Raw genomic sequence first — 21,842 nt, 5'->3', positions numbered from 1 at the left:
GGGTCAGATTTTACAGGCCAAAGTAAGGAACCTGGAGTTTATTTTTCATGTTATGAGAAACCTTTAAGAAATTTTACACAGAGTGGACATAAGATATGATGTAGGTTTTAAAAAAGTTACTCTGGAGCTCTGATAGTTGCATGCATAATGGATTTTACGGAACAAGAGACAAAGATGGAAGACGGTTAACAGGTAGTGATGACTTGACCAGAGACCAGGAAGAAGAGAAGTGAACCGAATGAGATGTGTTTACATGTCAATGCCAAACCCCTAACTATGCCCCTCCCCAATCCTGCCTCCCTGGGAACCATAAATTCACTAAGTTTATAAATCTGTTTCAGTTTTATTAATGCCAAACCCCTAACTATGCCCCTCCTCAATCCTGCCTCCCTGGGAACCATAAATTCACTCTCTAAGTTTATTAGTCTGTTTTAGTTTTATAAATAAGTTCATTTGTATCTTTTTTTAGATTCATATAGGTGATACCATTATGATATTTGTCTTTCTCTTCTGATTTATTTCACTCAGTATATACTGACAATCACTAAGGCCATCCATGCTGCCATAAATGGCATTATTTCAGTCTTCTTAATGGCTGAGTTTTCATCACATATAATGTACACACTGCTATATTTAAAGTGGATAACCAAAAAGACCTACTGTACAGCACAGGGAACTCTACTCAATATTGTATAACTACCTAAATGGGAAAAGAATTTGAAAAAGAATAGATATATGTACAACTAAATCACTTCACTGTACATCTGTAACACAACATTGTTAATTACCTATCACCTAATCACCTATACTTCAATATAAAATAAAAAGTTAAAAAAAGAATGAGAAGTGTTTTTGAAGAATCAACAGGATATTTTGACATGGGGAGAGGGTGAAGAAATGAGAAGATTTGAAGATTCTACTTCTATTCCCCTTACATGAAGATGGAAAAGGCAAGCACATTTGCAGTTGGATGAATTAAGAGTTGAGGTTTGGTCACCTTAAATTTGAGATGACCCCTAGATAACCAAATGAAAATGGTGAATAGGAAGTCAGGAATGTGAGTTTCAAGATGAGGAGAGGTTAAATGAGATGGAGTGTTTGGTGTGGGTCACTTAAGGAAAGAGGGTAAAGAGAGAAGAATGGGGTCCTGGAATAAATTCCAGGGCTTTGTTCCAATACTTTGGCCATCTGATGTGAGGAGCTGACTCAAGACCCTGATGCTGGGAAAGACTGAGGGCAGGAAGAGAAGGGGACAACAGAGGACGAGATGGTTGGATGGCATCCATGGACATAAGTTTGAGCAAACTTTGAGAGATAGTAAAGGACAGGGAAACCTGGAATGCTGCAGTCCATGGGGTTAAAAAGAGTTGGACATAACTGAGTGACCGAACAACAACAACTCCATTAGGAGACTATAAGAATGAGAAAAGGTGGCCAAGGAGAAAGAGTGGACAATGAACTAGATGGACTGTTAGTCAGAGGAAAGAGGAAATAATAAACCTAATTGATAAGGTGGACTGAGAGGGAGCCAGTAAGGAGGCAGAAAAAGGAACTATGCTGTCATCTGTCTATGCAGAGGGAGCATCCATTATCCATTTAAACTGTAACTATCCCTGAGTGTCAGGAGGGAAGTCCCACTGAAAACATCTGTACCTAAACATCATACCACATTCTTGGATTAATCTATTAGGCTTAATAGGAAACTCAAGCCTTCTGTACAAATAATATTGTGTGTCGTGTAGACTCAGCCTTTAGAAAAATCCATTGTCATTATAATCCTCAAATTGCTTTTCTACACCAGGAGCAGAAACGGGAAGCTGGAAAAAAAACCTGAAATGAAAATGCAACTGAAACTTCAAGCTCCAGTTTAAATGTGCATGGCAAACACACCAGTGTGCACATTTTAAAATAAAACAGATGAGCTATTTTAAATGCTTATTGCCAAACTTAAAAGATGGTAACCATTACTATTAAAAAAAAAAAAAAAACTTTAGAAAGCAATTTTTTAATTCTTTGTACCTTTAAGTCCTTGGCTCTGATGGTCTGCTCCTCTGACCTTGATCTAATCATGAATATCTATGCTACTTAATTATAATAAAAAATCCTACATTGCACTCTAGATGGTAGATGCACTTTTTTTCCTTCTTCTTCTTCTTTGGTCACCTGCCAGTTCTCAAAATTACAGCAGTGGGAAGAAATGCAAATGAAGACTGTGCTTGACAGCTAAACATAATGGAATGCATGGTCCACATTTGAAAAGTTACCTTAAAATAAAAGGTAGCATATAAAAAATCATTTCTTTAAGGTCACCTATGGCTTTGAATTACAGCTTTGAGGAAGTTCCAATTTAGTCATCAGAGAGGAAGAAGCCAAAATAAGGATGATATACTTTTCTAAAGGGAAGACAGAGTTTTACTTCACCATAGTTGGGTGATTATATAACTTTGAAAAATAAAACAAAACAAAGCAAAACAACTCCAAAATATTCATTTTATAGAGTATTATGTAAAGTAAACCGCTGGTGAACATTTTGTAACTTTACCTGCAACGAATACAATTTTTTCTTGTAACTGGCCAAAGAAAGGTTACCTTATCACATGTTAAAATATATAGCATATGAACTACAGTAGTCTGGCAGTAAACCGAGCTGATTAAATTTGTATTACATGAAGAATTGTAGTTCTTTATTCAGATAAATATATACTTTCCAATAGGAGATTAGGAAGCAAATGGTTGGATGCTGAATAGTTATTTAGAAAATCTGAATGTAAAAATTATGTATAAGCTTCCCTGTTGGCTTAGTAAGTAAAGAATCTGCCTGCAATGCAGGAGACCCAGGTTTGATCCTTGGCTTGGGAAGAAGCCCTGGAGTAGGAAATGGCAACCTGCTCCAGTATTCTTGCCTGGAAAATTCCATGGACATAAGAGCCTGGTAGGCTGCAGTCCATGTGTTGCAAACAGTCAGACTCGACTGAGTGACTAACACATTCACAAAAGCAGAATTACTTGACAGTTACATACTCCAGAATATGCCAAAGTGGTCTTTTGACAAAAGTTTATACTTCCTTTACATTTTCCTCTTTTTTGCCTTTTGGGGCTGAGAGGATCTCTCAGACATCTTTTTGCATAATGAACCCATTCCACAGACTGGCAGGAGGCTGTATACTGCCCAGCTGTGACTGACAGAACACAGAGCTCTGAGAAACAAGGCAGAGACTTCCAGGGTAATGTTTCCCCTGTCTCACTGCCTCAGTACGTAGTGTAAAAAAAACAAGCTCTAGCCTGAGAAAAGTAAGATCTGGGTTCTGGTTCCACATCAGCCATTGCCTGTGACGTCTTGGCAACTCATTAAATTCAATTATGTCTCATCTTCTGCACTCAGTTTAACAATAATAAATGCTGAACATTTACTATATTCCAAGTATGTATACGACACAGGAATTTTCTTTTATAATTAAATGTATTTATTTTTAATTGAGGGCTTCCCTTGTGGTTCACCTGGTAAAGAATCTGCCTGAAGTGCCGGAGACCTGGGTTTGATCCCTGGGTTGGGAAGATCCCTTGGGAAAGGAAAAGGCTACCCACTCCAGTATTCTGGCCTGGAGAGTTCCATAGACTGTATAGTCCATGGGTTCACAGAGTCGGACACGACTGAGCGACTTTCACTGATTTTTAATTGAAGGAAAATTGCTTTACAGTATTGTGTTGGTTTCTGCCAAACTGACACATGAATTTTTAACTGTATTCAGAAATAGATCATTTCAACACAACGTGCTAGGTGGAAAAGTAAAGCTCCGGATGGTGCAAGAGCAGAAACAAAGTCCGTGGAGTATAGTCTGTAAAAGGAAACCCTGTGCCCTTCTTGCCCACTTCACTGATATGGGGTGAAAGGAAGTACCAGTGGTGAATGTGCTTAATTTTTAAAAATATAACTTCTTGCATTGCTATTAGTGGTAGTTGTATAGATAAGGGGTATAAGTAGGGGTAACAGTGAAGGTACCACTGAAAGTAAAATATGTTAGAAATTAAGATCAGAGTTTTTTTAAACAAGAGAGATAATATGAAGAGAGTGACTGATAAAAGGAAGAGAACAGAAATTACAGAAATGCAAGTGGTGGTATACAGGAAGGTGGCATCTCAAAGCAGTGGGAAAAATACACTTTTTAATAAGAGGCCGGATAATATGACAGTCATATGGAAAAAGATAAAATTGAGTTCACTCTTAAAACTTATTCTAATACAATTTCCAAATGGGTCACAAATATAAAGGTAAATATATATATATATATATATATATATATATATATGCCAAAAGAAATATGAATGAATTCTTTTATAATCTGGGAGTGAGGAAAACTTTTTCACCAAAGTTCAAAATCTAGAAACATAAAGAAGATAGGTAAATTTTATTTCAAACATAAACTATGCAAAAGACAAAGCAAAAAGACAAAAGTCTTGTGCGTGGAAGGGCTCTACCAGTGGCTCAAGGGCAAAGAATCCACCTGAAATGCAGGAGGTGTGGGTTCAATCCCTGGGTTGGGACGATCTCCTGGAGAAGGAAATGGCAACTCACTCTAGTATTCTTGCCTGGGAAATCCCATGGACAGAGGAGCCTGGTGGGCTACAGTCCACAGGGTCACAAAGAGTCAGACATGACTTAGCAACTGAACAACAGCAACCTTGTAGTGCTGTTCATCACAGCACTATTTACAGCAGTAGACCATGGAAGCAACCTAGATGTCCATCGACACATGAATGGATGAAGAAACTGTAGTACATATATAAAGTGGACTATTACTCAGCTACAAGAAGATATGAATTTGAGTCAGTTCTAATGCAGTGGATGAACCTGAAGCCTATTATAAAGAGTGAAGTAAGACAGAAATATTATATAGTAATGCATATATATGGAATCTATGGGCTTCCCAGGTGACACTAGTGGTAAAGAACCCACCTTGCCAATTCAGGAGACATAGGAGATGCGGGTTCAGTTCCTGGGTTGGGAGGATCCCCTGGAGGAGGGCATGGCAACCCACTCCAGTATTCTTGCTGGGTGAATCCTGTGGACAGAGAAGACTGGTGGGCTACAGTCCAGTCCACAGGGTCACTAATAGATGACCTGTTAGTTGTTTTTAACAATAGGTTAAAAACAACTAATAGATCATCTTTGGAAGACACTGAAGTTCACCTCATTAATTTGAAAATCTAAAATTAAAGGGAAAGAATTAGACATTTATCTTTTTTTCCTTACACAAACTACTTCTGTGTAATGAAATAGTTATTGAGAATATATTTCAGCTAATAAAAGAGGAAGAAATATAAAATATCACCAACCTGCAACCCCCAGTGGGATCATAGATTTAGACAAAAATTAACAATGGGTATTGACCCTGCAAAAGCAGATAATGAGACAGTGTGAGGTACCTAACATCATCTGTGAAGGAATTCAGATCAGATCTGAATCTGATCAAGGATCTATGTCTGTCAGACATTTTAGGGGAAATAAAAAGGGAAAACCTTTTGGATGACATTAAATGGATGAAATCAGCAAAATTCAGATTATGTGAAATGTTCAGATTTCTTAAGGAAAAAAATATAGAAAGGAGAGAAATAGAGATGAAGGGGGAATATATATGGTTTAAGGGACATAGCTGCCATTTGGAATATATGGGCCTTATTTGGATTTCATTTGAATAAATTATAAAACAAAACAAAATAAACAGATTTTAAAAGGGAAACATTTTTTAACAGATACTTGATCATCTTAAGAAATTCTCTGTGTGCGTTAATGACATTGTGATTATATTTTTAAAGTATTGAGCATATAAATAGCTTCTTTTTATATACACACATATGAAGCACTGTGATATTTAGTTCTTGCTTCAGAACTACCAATAGGGATGGGGAAAAAGTGAGTAGAAATGAACTGAGAATTGTTGAAGCTGAGAGCTAGATAGAAGGGATCATATATGATTTTTTTCTACTTTTGTTTATGAAGTAAGTGACAGACTCTATAAATTCTGTGAGTTGAAAGTGAAATTATAGGGAACCTAAGAGGAAGAAGATGCATCAAGAAAACCATAAAAACAAACAAACAAAAAAATGCAAAGTGAGATTTACTTACATTTTTCTGGCTGGTAAATCAGGTTATAGTGCATCATATAAAGAGTTATCAGAGCCATAAGTGTAGACATAAAAGGAATAAGTAAAACCAGGGCCCAGGCCTCTGAGTATTGGATATAAGATATTCCCAGAAAGACCACAGTTGCATTCAGGTTCATGATTCAATAAAACGTGGGAATCAAAAACAAAAATAAAATTGCCATTGAGTAACTTCATATAATAATTGCTAATTCTTTTAATAAACATAAGCTATAAAGTAGTAGCATATGAGGCAAGCTAGATTTTGCAAATATTGTTTATTAGCTTTCTTTTTTCAAATTCCATTTTTTAAATTTTTATAAAAAATTTCAAGGTTATTCTCCATCTATAGTTGTTACAAAACAGTGGCTCTATTCCCCATGTTGTATAAATACATCCTTGTAGGCTATCTTACATACAACAGTCTGTATGTCCCACTCCCCCAGCCTCTATATTCCCCCGCCCCATAACCACTAGTTCATTCTCTGCAACTGTGAGTCTGCTTCTCTTTTGTCATATTCACTAGTTTGTTGCATTTTTTAGATTCTATATATAAGTGAAATCATACAGTATTTGTCTTTCTCTATCTGACTTATTTCACTTGACAAAATACCCTGGAGGGTATTCCATCCATGTTGCTGCAAAAGGCAAAATTTCTTTCTTTTTTATGCCAAGTAGTATTCCATTGTATGTATATGCCACATCTCCTTTATTCATTCATCTGTTGATGGACACAGGCTGTTTCCATAACTTGGAAACTGTAAATAATGTTTCTATGAATATTGGGGTGCATGATTCTTTTCAAAATTAGTGGTTTGGTTTTTCTTTTTTTTTTTTTCAGATATATCTACCCAGAAGTGGAATTGCTGGGTTATATGGTAGTTCTATTTGTGATTTTTTGAGAAACCTCCATGCTGTTTTCCACAGTGGCTGTACCAATTTACATTCCCACCCATAGTGCACAAGGGTTCCCTTTCTTCCACATCCCTACCAACATTTGTTATTTGTGTTCTGTTTGATGATAGATGTTCTGATGGGTGTGAAGTAATATTAATATCTCATTGTGGTTTTGATTTGCATTTCCTTGATGATTAGATATGTTGAGCATCTTTTCATATGCCTGTTGGCCATCTGCATCTTTGTTTATTAGCTTTCTTATTAAGTACATACTTATTAAGCAGGGTCTGGTTGCTTACTGCTCAAAAGCCAATAAAGAGGCAAAGTTGGTAGAAAGGAAAAATTGCTTTGTTTTGGGTGCCAGCAACTAGGGCAGGGGGCTTCCCTGCTGGCTCAGTTGGTAAAGAATCTGCCTGCAGTGCAGAAGACCTGGGTTTGATCCCTGGGTAGGGAAGATTACCTGGAGATGGAAACGGCAACCCACTCCAGTATTCTTGCCTGGGAATTCCCATAGACAGAGGAGTCTGGCAGGCTAAGTCCATGGGGTCACAAAGACCCCGGACACGACAACCAGGGAAGGGGGAGAGCAGACTCCTGTCCAAAGGCTGACTCCCCTCCACTGACAATCAGTGGTCAAGAGCTTTTATTGGCAGAAGAAGAGGGGTACATATAGAAACAGTACACTGAGTCTGAGAGTCATCTTAAAATTGGTCATATGGTGGTCTGACCAATGTCATCTTGTCAAATTAAGTTTTGAATATGTATGCACCCATGAAATGACCACCCCATTCAAAATCTTGAACATCTACTCTCCATAACTGACCTGGAAAAGTAATCAAATGTCAAGCATGGTCATGCCCAGCAAGCTGACTGACTATAACCTACTAATAGTGATTTATGTACCACCATGCAGGGGAGGTACAAAGTTAGAATTTTCTAGGACAATGGGATAGAGTCCCTTGGCTCTACCTCAGGTCATCTTTAATGCTTCTTCAAGCCGGACACTTGAACTGTGGCTGGTAATAACAAAGAGAAGCTGGAGCTGCAAGCAATGTTATAGTCCTTTTAATTTTTAAGAAACACTGTTTCAAATGCTAAGTATTGCAGAGAAATCCATGAGGACTCCCTGAGACTCTTCAGTACACCACTGGGGAATGTAAACGGAATTACTTTAAAGAGGGTCAAGGAAAATTACAATTCTTCCAAGACTTACATCTTGTGAAATATAGTTATAAACCAAAGAATTATAGTGCTGAATATCTCTGTATAGGAAGAGATTTCACATAAAGTACTAAGTGTATTTTAACAAATGTCACCCGACCTATTTGATTGTGTAATTTTCTAAAAGAATTGCCCAGTACAATCACGTTTTATATATGTCTTTGTTGATCCATGGACAGGACAAGCCATAGAAAATTAAGGGTAAAATTATATATGTATCAACTGTAAAAAAAATAAAAGAAATAAAAATCCACAGTCTTCAAACTCACCATTAAGACTCCTTTCATCTCATAGCTCACTAGCAAATTGAATATATAAAGCACCTCTCGCACAGAAAGTCAGAGAGCAAAGCACTAAAGCAAAATAAATACTAGTGATTAAGGAAAATTGAAAGCAGCAGTAAAAATATGTTTCTTTAGTCTACTTTTAAACACAGACTGGGAACTGCAAATAATTGGGAGTATATATAAATGGTAATTTTTTTTTTGGTCTTCATGATTCCACAGTGTTGAATACAAATAAAGGGGAAAAACCTTATCGCTGCAAAATTTAGCAAACCTTTTGGGATTAATAATTTTTAAAATTAGCCATAATTTATTTAGTAATAATTTTAATTTTTTTAATTTATTTTATTTTATTTTTAAACTTTACATAATTGTATTAGTTTTGCCAAATATCAAAATGAATCCATCACAGGTATACATGTGCTCCCCATCCTGAACCCTCCTTCTTCCTCCCTCCCCATACCATCCCTCTGGGTCATCCCAGTGCACTAGCCCCAAGCATCCAGTATCATGCATTGAACCTGGACTGGCATCTCGTTTCATACATGATATTTTACATGTTTCAATGCCATTCTCCCAAATCTTCCCACCCTCTCCCTCTCCCACAGAGTCCATAAGACTGTTCCATACATCAGTGTCTCTTTTGCTGTCTCATACACAGGGTTATTGTTATCATCTTTCTAAATTCCATATATATGTGTTAGTATACTGTATTGGTGTTTTTCCTTCTGGCTTACTTCACTCTGTATAATAGGCTCCAGTTTCATCCACCTCATTAGAACTGATTCAAATGAATTCTTTTTAATGGCTGAGTAATACTCCATTGTGTATATGTACCACAGCTTTCTTATCCATTCATCTGCTGATGGACATCTAGGGTGCTTCCATGTCCTGGCTATTATAAACAGTGCTGCGATGAACATTGGGGTACACGTGTCTCTTTCCCTTCTGGTTTCCTCAGTGTTTATGCCCAGCAGTGGGATTGCTGGGTCATAAGGCAGTTCTATTTCCAGTTTTTTTAAGGAATCTCCACACTGTTCTCCATAGTGGCTGTACTAGTTTGCATTCCCACCAACAGTGTAAGAGGGTTCCCTTTTCTCCACACCCTCTCCAACATTTATTATTTGTAGACTTTTGGATCGCAGCCATTCTGACTGGTGTGAAATGGTACCTCATAGTGGTCTTGATTTGCATTTCTCTGATAATGAGTGATGTTGAGCATCTTTTCATGTGTTTGTTAGCCATCTAACCTCGAATAACCAAAGCGATCTTGAGAAAGAAGAGTGGAACTGGAGGAATCAACCTACCTGACTTCAGGCTCTACTACAAAGCCACAGTTATCAAGACAGCATGGTATTGGCACAAAGACAGAAATATAGATCTATAGAAAGCCCAGAGATAAATCCACGCACATATGGACACCTTATCTTTGACAAAGGAGGCAAGAATATACAATGGATTAAAGACAATCTCTTTAACAAGTGGTGCTGGGAAAACTGGTCAACCACTTATAAAAGAAAGAAACTAGAACACTTTCTAACACCATACACAAAAATAAACTCAAAATGGATTAAAGATCTAAACACAAGACCAGAAACTATAAAACTCCTAGAGGAGAACATAGGCAAAACACTCTCTGACATACATCACAGCAGGATCCTCTATGACCCACCTCCCAGAATATCGGAAATAAAAGCAAAAATAAACAAATGGGACCTAATTAACCTTAAAAGCTTCTGCACATCAAAGGAAACTATCAGCAAGGTGAAAAGACAGCCTTCAGAATGGGAGAAAATAATAGCAAATGAAGCAACTGACAAACAACTAATCTCAAAAATATACAAGCAACTCCTACAGCTCAACTCCAGAAAAATAAATGACCCAATCAAAAAATGGGCCAAAGAACTAAATAGACATTTCTCCAAAGAAGACATACAGATGGCTAACAAACATATTTAGTAATAATTTTTAAAGTCACTCAAATGTTTTGTCATTTTTTAGACTGACCAATTTTGACATGCTTCAGACTTATTTTAAGTGATTATAAGAGAAACAGTTTGAAATGGGCTTTCCATCCTACTTGAGAACATAATGAAAGAGGGGAGGAAAACTTCCAGGTCTCCCAAGTCTTAGTGGATAATTTTAAGAGTTCAGAGAGAATATGTTATTCTTCATGGAATGATACTGAGATAATTCACCAGGATTATGGTGGCTCTTCACCTGGATTTGTGGCTCTTCAATGGGTTAAAATTGAACTGTTTAGAAGAGTCAATGTAACAGTGGGGCGCTGATTTCATAGTGGATGCTGTTGTCAATCAGAGAAAGCGATGGCACCCCATGCCAGTACTCTTGCCTGGCAAAGCCCATGGGCGGAGGAGCCTGGTGGGCTGCAGTCCATGGGGTCGTGAAGAGTTGGACATGACTGAGCGACTTCCCTTTCACTTTTCACTTTCATGCATTGGAGAAGGAAATGGCAACCCACTCCAGTGTTCTTGTCTGGAGAATCCCAGGGATGGTGCAGCCTGGTGGGCTGCCGTCTATGGGGTCACACAGAGTTGGACACAACTGAAGTGACTTAGCAGCAGCAGCAGCTGTTGTCAGCCACTGCTTCTTTTAGCATGACCACTGGCCCACTGAAATACTTCAAAGAATAACCTAGCTGACATGAACTTGGAGAAAGAGAGACCAGAGGAAGTTTTGCAGTTTCTACTTAAAATTATTGGAGTATAGTTGATTAACAATGTTTGTGTTGGTTTCAAGTATACAGCATAGTGAATCAGTTAAATAGTACATATATTCATTCTTTTTCAGATTCTTTTCCCACATTGGGTTATTACAGAATACTGAGTAGAGCTCCCCATGCTGTACAATAGGTCCTTGTTGATTATCTATTATATAAATACAGTTCTGTGGGCTTCCCAGGTGGCTCAGTGTTAAAGAACCCACCTGCCAATGCAGGATCCAGATTCGAGCCTTGGGTCAGGGAGATCCCCTGGAGAAGGAAATGGCAACCCGCTCCAGTATTCTTGCTTGGGAAATCCCATGAACAGAGGAGCCTGGAGGGCTACAGTCCATGGGATTGCAGAAGAATAGGACACGACTGAACAATTAAACAATAGTAATATAGTAGTATCTGTGTGTTCATCCCAAGCTCCTAATTTATCCCTCCCTGCTAAGTTTCTTCTCTTTAACCATAAGTTTGTTTCCAAAATTAGTGAGTCTGTTTTTGTTTTGTAAATAAATTCATTTATATAATTTTTCCTACTTTTCATCTATAAGTATTTTTCAACAATGCTATTAAAGAAAAGACAGCTTAATAAAAGAAGATCATTAATTTTGGTGGACAGGCAGCAAAATTTAAATAAAAGGTTTATTTTTAATTAAGAAATTCAGGGGACTGCTTCATTCTCTTTCTTTGCTCTCCCTGCCTCTCACTCTTCTAACTTGCTCTCATTCCCTTTCTGTCTTTATTTCCCTTTCTTCTGTCAACATCCCAATTTTAACAGTTGTTAATGCTGTTGAAGAGAAAACCAGGCCCAAAATAATGTCACTTGGGCTAAAGTCCATGATACCAAACCTAGACTTAGATACATGACTTACTTGAAGTTTTGAGCCTCCCCAGAAAGGTAATCAACCAGTCTGGAATTTTCTGGTCAGCATCAATGAAGTCATCTGTCTTGTGAACCTCTCCATCCCTCAGGAGAAAAAGCAGCAATCTATGTGGTGCAACCGTTGCCATTCCCTTCCCAATACCCACTCCCAAAAGAAGATATCCTGACCCAAAAATAATGCTTTATTTTCTTTTTCTAATAGTTCCCATGCCCTATCCTTCTTCCTACAAAAGGCTTCCATTTCGTACAACCCCTCAAAGCACCATTCTGGTTGTTAGAAGAGATGCTCCCCAATTCATGAATGACCTGATAAAGCCCACTAGGTCTTCAAATTTACTCTGTTGCTTTTTTAAAAAAAAGGTGTATCATTTTCTCATTTTCTGAGTTTAAGATCTTTGAACCACTGCATGTTTATTGATGATAGTAAGTCACTATTGACGCACCTACAGGTTAAAAGCCACCATACAGGCCTTAAGAAAAAGCGGGAGGCTGCAGGATCAGTAAGAAATGTAAGAAATTTCTTTTTTTTTTTTTTTTCCTTTTTCTCAATATTTTTTAGTTTATCATTGTATGTCAGAGAGAAATTCTGAGTGTTTTCTGAATGCTGACAATTTTGGCAAAGATAACAGAGGAGGTGCCTGTTGTTACTACGTTGAGTGGGCACATTTGTTAAACTTGGCTGGAGCCCAGGCAAATAGAATTTTGGAAGGTCTAGTGGTTTTTTAATAGTTTAATAGTTTACAAGCTATTCCTCAGTATTCAACTTAGAAGATATTCTGAGTGCAAGCATACCTTGAAGATATCAATACTATGGGTCTGGTTTCAGACCACCAAGATATAACAGGGGGCATGAAGTTGCAAAAACTTTTTGGTTTTCCAGTGTATATAAAAGTTATGTTTATACTGCGCTATAATGCATTGAATGTGCTATAGCATTATGCCTAAAAAAATAATATGCTTACCTTAATTTAAAAATATTTTATTGCTAAATAATACTAACCATCATCTGAGCCTTGAGTGCATGGTGGTAGTAACATCAAGGATCACTGATCACAGATCACCATAATAAATAAAATAATAATAATGAAGTTTACATACTGTGAGAATTATCAGATGCTTCAGAGACACAAAGTCAGCAAAGGCTGTTGGAAAAAACGGCACCAATAGACTTGCTACACACAAGGCTGTCATTAACTTGCAATTTGTAAATTTTACGAAATTTACAATTCATAAAAATTTATAAATTTATGAACTTAAAAATTCTATTCCCTGTGAAGCACAATAAAGCAAAGCAATAAAAAGAGTTATGTCCATGTTAGTGAGTACTAATAAGAAATGAGTTCTAATAAGACTGTGCCAAGAACTGTTTTGATTTTGTTAGCTGAAATGTATCTTGTAAATTATGATTTTACCATTGCAGAATTGTGTAATTTCATATTTTGTTTTTCTCCTAAAGGATTAGGTAGGCTTTCTCAATCAGGTAGATTTCTGGAGTGGTAAAGAAAAACTGTCATGAATCACCAAAATTTTCTGAAGCATCTTCGTACAAAATAAGTGCTTCCATTAGTGTTTAGCTCTATTTCTTTTCAAAAATCCAGACCATGTGTGGAATTCTCTTTTCTTACGTCTCTCGAACTGTTTTCAAAATTCTGAAGCACTTGGTAAAAATGCACATTCCCCAGCTATGCTCCCAGGAAATTCTGATCTGAGAAGTTGGAGGTCGGGACATGGGCAGTGTTTTCTGTTTGTTTGTTTTGTTTTTTAATTAATTTTTATTGGCATATCATTACTTTACAATGTTGTGTTAATTACTACTGTTCTGCAAAATGAATCAACCATACACATACATATACCCTCTCCCTTTTGAATTTCCTTTCCATTCAAGTCATCACACTGCATTAAGTAGAGTTATGGGGAACATTTTTTAACAAAATCCTCAAATGATTCTTAAAATCAGGCAACACTGCTTGAGAGCAGTGGTTCTCAAACCTGACTACTTAGGCAGCTTTAAAAAAAAGCCTCTGGTTCCCACCTCAAATTAACATGATCAGAATTTCTGGTGGCAGGATCCAGGCATCAGTATTTTTAAGCTTTCCTGGACATCTAGGTTTGAGAATCACTTCTTTCAGACAATACTCTAATACTCCCTGGTGGCTTAGCTGGTAAAGAATCCACCTGAAATGCAGGAGACCCAGGTTTGATCCCTGGGTTGGGAAGATGCCCTGGAGAAGGGAATGGCAACCCACTCCAGTATTCTTGCCTGGAGAATCCCATGGACAGAAGAGTCTGGTGGGCTACAGTCCATGGGGTTACAAAGAGTCAGACACAACTAAGTGACTAACTTTCACTTTCTCTCAGACAATACTTTAGTAAAATATTACAACAGGTTTGAAAAAAAAGGCTGTGGGATAATGATTTTTACCTCTAGTATTTTCCTAAGATAAAAAATATTAAATTTGAGCAAGTATTTTAAATCAGAACAGTTTAGTAGGAGACATATATTATGTAGAGTCAAACTGAGTACCAGATAATCAAAATTTCAGGGATGGAATAATTCAGTCTCTAGACTTTTACAAGAAATTTACCAATATCCTATTTGAGCCTTTACAGCATGTAGAATTCACTCTGGCAACTGGTTCACAACAGGCTATGATATGCAGACGGGATGCAAATTATCACGTGAAGTAAGCAAAAATATGAGTGAGTGTTAGTCGCTCAGTCATGTCTGACTCTTTGCGATCTCATAAACTGTAGCCCACCAGGCTTCTCTGTCCATGGAATTATCCAGGCAAGAATACTGGAGTGGGCTGCTATTCCCTTCTCCAGGGGATCTTCCCAACCCAGAGATAGAACCTAGGTCTCTTGCATTGTGGACAGATTCTGTACCATCTGAGCCACCAGGGAAACCCAAAGTAGAGACGTGAGGGAGCAAGATTTAAGTTTAACTGTGGTAGGATTTAAAATTACGGTCATGAACAGACTTAATTATTCACCATTCAGTTTGCTTCCGGAAAAGATTCTGCACAGGTGTATTTACTCATATGATCTCCAGTATGGTAACTCTTAATTGTACACCTCAGCGTTTGGAAAATACTGAAAGAGCCAGGTTCAGTTCTGGGTGATGGCACGAGCAGAAGTTGGCAGATTACTGTGCCTCTTGATTTCAGGGAGCTTAGCTTTATTCTTTCAATGAGGTACATATTTGAGGATAATCCAGTACCAGATGGTGATGTTGGCTGGGAGAGGTTTTCTCACCTACATTTGGCAGCTCCACTCGGAAGTGGTGCTTTCAGTGCCTGAGACTTCCAGTCTACACTATTTCACATGATCGTTAGGTGGTAGAGATGCAATGACACATCTCATTAAGGGTCCCGTAACTATGAACATCTGACATCTGTGCTGAAACCGGAACTGGATGCAACCTTCAAGTGGTTATGGATTCAAGTGGTATGTTGCTTTTTCAAAAGCCACTACTGAAATTCATTATATTAACTACGCTTGTCATTTCTAGGGGCATTTTTGACTTGAAGAAATAGATGATAAATCAAGGAACGGCTCATTTTAAAGATGACCTTCTCCTAAATGGCCTTCCTCTTTCCCAGAAGTTGGACAATGACTTTAGCTGATGACTTACTCGTCATTGAATAACATTGGTCATAGCTACCCTGATTTGAAAACCTATAATGTGCCCTGGTACGTTGCATAAAAACTCCACAACAGCCCTCCAAAGCATCCACATTCTGTGGCTGAGGGACCCGGGGCTTTGAGAGGTGAAGAAACTTGCTGAAAACCTAAGACACCTAAGTGACACAGCCGGGTTCCCGCCAGCTGCCTGGCTGCCCAGCAGGGGTTCTATCCATCTTGCCACCAACCCCTGCAGTATGTACAAGAATAGAATGAACATTCATTTCTATAAACTGCAACAAGCAGCTGTTCATAAAAGTTTTTCCATAGTTTAGTATTTGAACTGAGAAAGAAAAAACAACCATCTTCAGCCTTCAAGGAGCTTATTATTTCTACAGTCTTTCATCATGTTAAAGAATAACATTCTGATTCTTTATATCCCTTTCTCAGAACCCTTAATTTAAAAAAAATGTTGCATTATCCCTTTATTGGAGATTTTAATGAAATCAGAAAATAATAAGTAACCCAATCTAAAGGTGTTCATCTTAAATGTGGCCTGGCTCCAGAAATTCATTTTCACCCTATTCCTCATCCCCCTTTCCAATGTCCTAAAGCACAAACCCATTGGGTGTCCCCTCCGTTTCCCCGAGGAAATATTTCATTCATATAATGTCTCCTTTGTAATCAACGCTGAGAAATGTCACTTTGATTAAACACAATTCTGAATGACTAAGACCACAGTACAATAAATTCTCCAGAGCTATCTTTCAGAACAACTGATTGCTCTCTAGTCTTAATCCTCCAGAGTCTTATTTAATCAAAATGATGCTGCTAATTAAGGATTAAAACCTCCGAATAGAATAAAAAAGAAAGATTTTTCTTTCTCCTTTGGGCAGGTCAAGGAGGCAGAATTTGCTGTAAGAAGTAGAGTTCCTTCCACCTTTGGTAAAATAGCATTATTCTCTTTCGTCTGGACTTAATCCAAAATAGGCCTGAGTGCTTTGTAATATTAATATAATATGGCAGGAGGGTGGGGAAAAGAAAAGGAAGGAAGAAAGAAAGACAGAAAGAAAAAAGGAAATGTCTCAGATAACTACATGTAATAATACCTAAATAATATTTATTATAATTTTTTCATTTAATGCTTTAAATATGAGTTCTCTTTAGACATTTTGTCTGATCCTATTTCTGCTTTGCTTTTATCTATTGCTAACACTGGTGGAAAACGCAATATTTTAGAAAAATGTTGCTAACTCATTTCACAGAGAAGAGAAAGAAAGACAACATATCTCAGATATATCTGATATCCATTAATGAATGACAATAACAACAAAGTTCTCTACTAAGTGTTGAACTACATTTTCTTAAGATCAAAATTTCAATTTTTTTCTTGAATTTGCATTTGATAATTAAAATTGGTTCTTTAGAAACACATAACACTGTAAAAGAACTCACTGGGAGAGAAAGACTCATAGAAATGTGGTTTGATTTCTATGGACTAGAAATTCTGTCAGGTGCTGGGGGTGGAGTGAATGTGAAATAGAGATGTTGGTTGATGCTTTAATGGATATTTAAGAAGTAAAATTCTTCCATCCTTCTCATCTTCTTGCTGAATTTATAATCCCTGCCGAATTAGTCTATTACAATGTAGACATAACTAAGAAAAACAAGTTATTGATTACTGCTATATGCCATGTTCTCTACCAGCAATATACATATTATTACTTCTAAGAAAATCCAAGAAGAGGTATTATGATAACCCTTCAGAAATGGTTAAACTCATAAAGAATAAATGACATTACTAAGATCAGGCAATTGTGTAGACCTGAGATTTCCACCAAGGCCTGTTTGGCTCCAAAACCATCTTCTATTCAATACGACACACCATCTCACACTTGTTTATGTGGAGGACAAATTCATCGATGTGTTTCAAGAAGGTGCCATTAAGCTGTATTGGTCTATACCTGACTCATAGGCTCCTGGGACTACTGGCTTAATCACTGTCACAGGTCTTATCTCACTGTCACCCAGCCCAATCAATGGCAAAGGCTGAATGACTGCCATTAAAATGGACCCAGAGAGCAAACAATGAGAAATGCACAAAAGGAAAAGGATGTTATAAGCCTGTTTTCTCTCCTAGCTAGCTCTACTTACCAGTTAAAAAGGGATGTTTGTTTCTGGGATCCACACTCCTGAAGGCTGTAAGCACCCAATGGACAGACTACAGCTCTGATTCCTCCTGTGCCGAGGCAGACGGTCAACAGTGCTACGTGAAACAGCCTTGTCTGCTCTTTTTTGGGTACGTTGTTAATCAGATGGTGAGTGCCCATGTAGAAATCCTCCAAGGGAAAGGCAGCCACAGATAATAAAGCAGTGCCTGTAGATGGAGAAAAAGAGAAATAAATATGCATAGACCACTGACTCACCAAAGCACACCAGAAATAAAGTTTTTCTTCTGAATGTAGCCTCGTCTTGTGATAGTCTTATTAAAATATTAATCATGGCAATTCTGGAGGCAATATAATTTTCCTAAAAGTAAGTATTTCCCTCAATATGTGTTTTTAATGAATCCAGAGTCCTAGTTTATTTTTCCCTCAAACTCAAACCACCTCTCAGAATATATAAACAAATCATGTCCATTTGGGAGGAACTTTTTATTTTGTATTGGAGTATAACCGATTAACAATGTTCTGATAGTTTTAGGTGAGTAGCAAAGGGACTCAGCCATACATATACACACACTGCTATGTTTAAAACAGATAATCAACAAGGACCTATTGTACGGCACATGCAACTCTGCTCAGTGTTATGTGGTAGTCCATATGGGAGAAGGGTTTGGGGGAGAACAAATCAAGTCCATTTAAACAAAATTAAAACAATTCAGAAACACCTGATGTGAGATATTAAAGATGTCTGCACTCCCACCCCTCAGAGAAAACCATCTTTCACAACGGTTATTTGTTCTTAATCAATAGAGACAGAAAACGCTATGATCTTAAGCAACTCAGAAGCCTGTTAAAGAAAACTTTTGGTTTTTTTTTTTAACGTGAATTGCTTATATTTTTCTTTTTTAAATTTTTTGTTGGAGTATAGTTACTTTACAATATTGTGTTAGTTTCCACTGTATAGCAAAGTGAATCAGCTCTACATCTACACATACATATACATATATCCCCTGTTTTTTTTAATTTCCTGATGTCCATCAACAGAGGAATGGATAAAGAACATGTGGTACACAATATACAATGAAGTATTACTCAGCCATAAAAAGGAATTAAGTTGGGTCATTTGTAGAGGCACATATGAACCTAGAGACTATCATACAGGGTGAAGTAAGTCAGAAAGAGAGAAACAAATACCGTATATCAATACATACATGTGGAATCTAGAAAAATGATATAGATGATCTTATCTGCAAAGGTGATTGGCACTGATGTATATGTATACTGCTATGTAGTCTGTTACCAAGTAAAAAAGAGTAAATCATGCTTAAATGCCTCCTCATCAGAAAATATTCCCTGATACAGAAGAGCAGCCTTGTCACTATCTAGTCTGTCCTGTCCACTCCCCCAGCTTTATTTTTCATCATTGTGCATTACCACCCAACAAAATAGCTATTTCTTGATTTTCTCGTGTCCCATTTGAGAAAGTTAGCTTCATAAGAAAAGAGACTGCCTTCTTCTCTATTACATTCCAGAATCTGGAACAATGCCTAGTAGTCAATGAGAAACATTTGTGGAATGGTGAATGAATATTTGCCATGCAGTGACTTAGTTTATGTTTCACAGAACTGAAGCAGTTTACAAGTTTGAATCACACGCTGATCGATTTAGTGAATGGTACTTGGCCATCTGATATAAATGTACATAGGCTGAGTATCTGCTACCCATCACTTCCTCATCATCTTCCCTCTCACCCAAAACTGCATTTCTGCTGCACTGGTTGGTTTTGATGAAGTACCTTCCTAAGTTTCTCAGCTCAGAACTTGGAGTTAATTTCTGTCCTTCCCTCATATTTGTGCTCTTATTTAGTCGATGAGGTTTTTTGTTGTTGTTGTTTTATGCTCTTTCCTGAATTGATACTTCTCCATCAACTAGACCAGCATCCAGAGATTTTCTGTTTTCTCTAACCTCTCACTGTGATTGTTTATTGGAAGATTTCCCAAACGTGTTCATCTCATCTTCAGTAACTCCTTTGTGTCTAGAAGACCATGTTGAACCTCACAGTCTAAATTTCTAAACTGTTCATCAACTTGGTCTCTATACCTTATCAAACAAACTTGATATTTTACCAATATTGCTTACAATCACTTTGCTCCCAAAATTTTAAGGATATATTTCTTTTTTTGTTATGTAAAGTAGCCCAGGATAGTGTTAAATTCACTCATTTTTTTAGCAGGTAACCATAGCTCATAACATGGAAATCATGTATCAAATGCAATCTTAATTACTATATGACTAATTAAAAGATCATTTTTTTCATGAAAATGTTTCTCAGTTATTCTACATGAACTTCAAAACACCTTTTTAGCACATTTCATTTTAATTGTGAAGCAAATAAACATCACATTTCACATAGAATTTGTCACAAATTTGGGCTTGTGATAGGAAGGGGGAAAAGGAGGGCATTCTACAGAAGACAGACATTTGAAGAGATAATTAATATAAAATATAATCAATGCAATGATAAAGGTATCAAAGCAACTTCTAACACACAGAGACACACATACATACATACACACTTACTAGTATCCCTCAAATTATACAGAGAATAAAATAAATTGAAACAACATTCTAGGCTCATTTATTACACTTTATGCTAAAAACAAGGTGGGAATAATGTAAATCAAACATTCTAATAAAAATCCACTAAAATAAGTTGTAAAACAATCCAGTCAGAAGTGGACACTCACCTAGAAAATGCAGAAATAAGCAAATATGGACCAGCTTGTTTCTTCCTAGGCAGACATCAGCAAGCCAACCTGCAAACACCCGGGTAAGGATTGACGCTCCAATAAGACACAAGTTCAAAATGGCGGCCTGGTAATTGCCATAACCAAGCTTGACAGTACAGAAGGGAATGGTATTGCAGACGACTTCAAATAAAGTGAACCTCTCACACAGCTCTACTAGAAGTAAACAGATTCCAACCTGAATTTTTTTCACAGAGTATGAGGAAAACAAATAACCAATATGTCTTATGGTTTTCTCCTTCTCAATGCTGGGATTTAAAGGCACCCTCTCATCGGTGTTTTTAAAGCCTGTAACAGACATGACTACCCTCCTTGAATACTACTTAAGTTAGTGGTTTGAACTTGGTGATTTTTGCCCCCATCTCTCTTACGAAAAAATAAATAAGATCTTTGCTTTGAATTTCACAACTCCATGCTAAATTTCATAAGGCTTTTTTTGCACCTTAATGTTCATTTTGATGATCCAAGAGAACCTGAGAAGAGACATGAGTATTTAAACCATAGTAGCTCAGTGTGGCCAAATCCGATTTGTTTGTCTAATTACTTAGAGGCTAAATTAGGCTTTTCCTCTAAAATTTATACTGAATTACATGAATCCAGTTTCATACATGTGGAAACTCATCTGCCTCACACTGATAAAGGTTTAAATACGGAGGCAGAAGAAGCAGTTTTTCAGGAGAATTTGAGCACTAGATCAAGAAATAATTTGAGTCTAATAATTTCTGATACTTTAATTAAAACAAGCCAGAACAGTACCTAGAGATAAAGCGCGAAAGGAAATCTGTTTGGAGGGGGCAGGACACCTTATCATTATTACATTTCTTGTTATTTTTGGTTGGAATTCTGATAAGAAAGCTAATTAGGTAACAAAAGTGCTAGTACATTTAGGTAACAAGCAGAGTTTGCAAGAAAGTAATTTAAGTGCACTAATGAAAGGAGAAATTTTTAAACAAAAACCGTGTTCCTTTAAGTTGACCCCATGCTTGTAGAACAGTCTCTCAGAGGAAATCAGAATGAAAAGGCGCTATTTGATTCATTATTAGTCAGCAAGAGGGGTACAGCAGCTATCCTACACATGCTTTGGGGAGTATC

At 37.2% G+C, this 21,842-nt stretch overlaps 1 protein-coding gene across 1 annotated transcript in view; it reads right to left on the bottom strand.

Annotated features, from left to right (window-relative positions):
* Positions 1-21,051, bottom strand: part of SLC15A5 (solute carrier family 15 member 5) — a 96,788-nt gene extending 75,737 nt beyond the window's left edge. Inside the window, 3 exon segments of the mRNA XM_086404076.1 lie at positions 6,125-6,294; positions 17,933-18,155; positions 20,691-21,051. Coding sequence (XP_086260202.1) covers positions 6,125-6,294; positions 17,933-18,155; positions 20,691-21,051 — 754 coding nt within the window.
* Between the last annotated feature and the right edge of the window lie 791 nt (positions 21,052-21,842).

The sequence above is a fragment of the Bos grunniens genome, chromosome 5 (assembly GCF_055505025.1).
Source record: "Bos grunniens cultivar Pamir isolate PY7600 chromosome 5, Bosgru_T2T1.0, whole genome shotgun sequence".
In the NCBI taxonomy this organism is placed as follows: Eukaryota; Metazoa; Chordata; class Mammalia; order Artiodactyla; family Bovidae; genus Bos; species Bos grunniens.
Note: the sequence above shows the minus strand (reverse complement) of the source record. Positions and strands in the feature narration are given on the sequence as shown.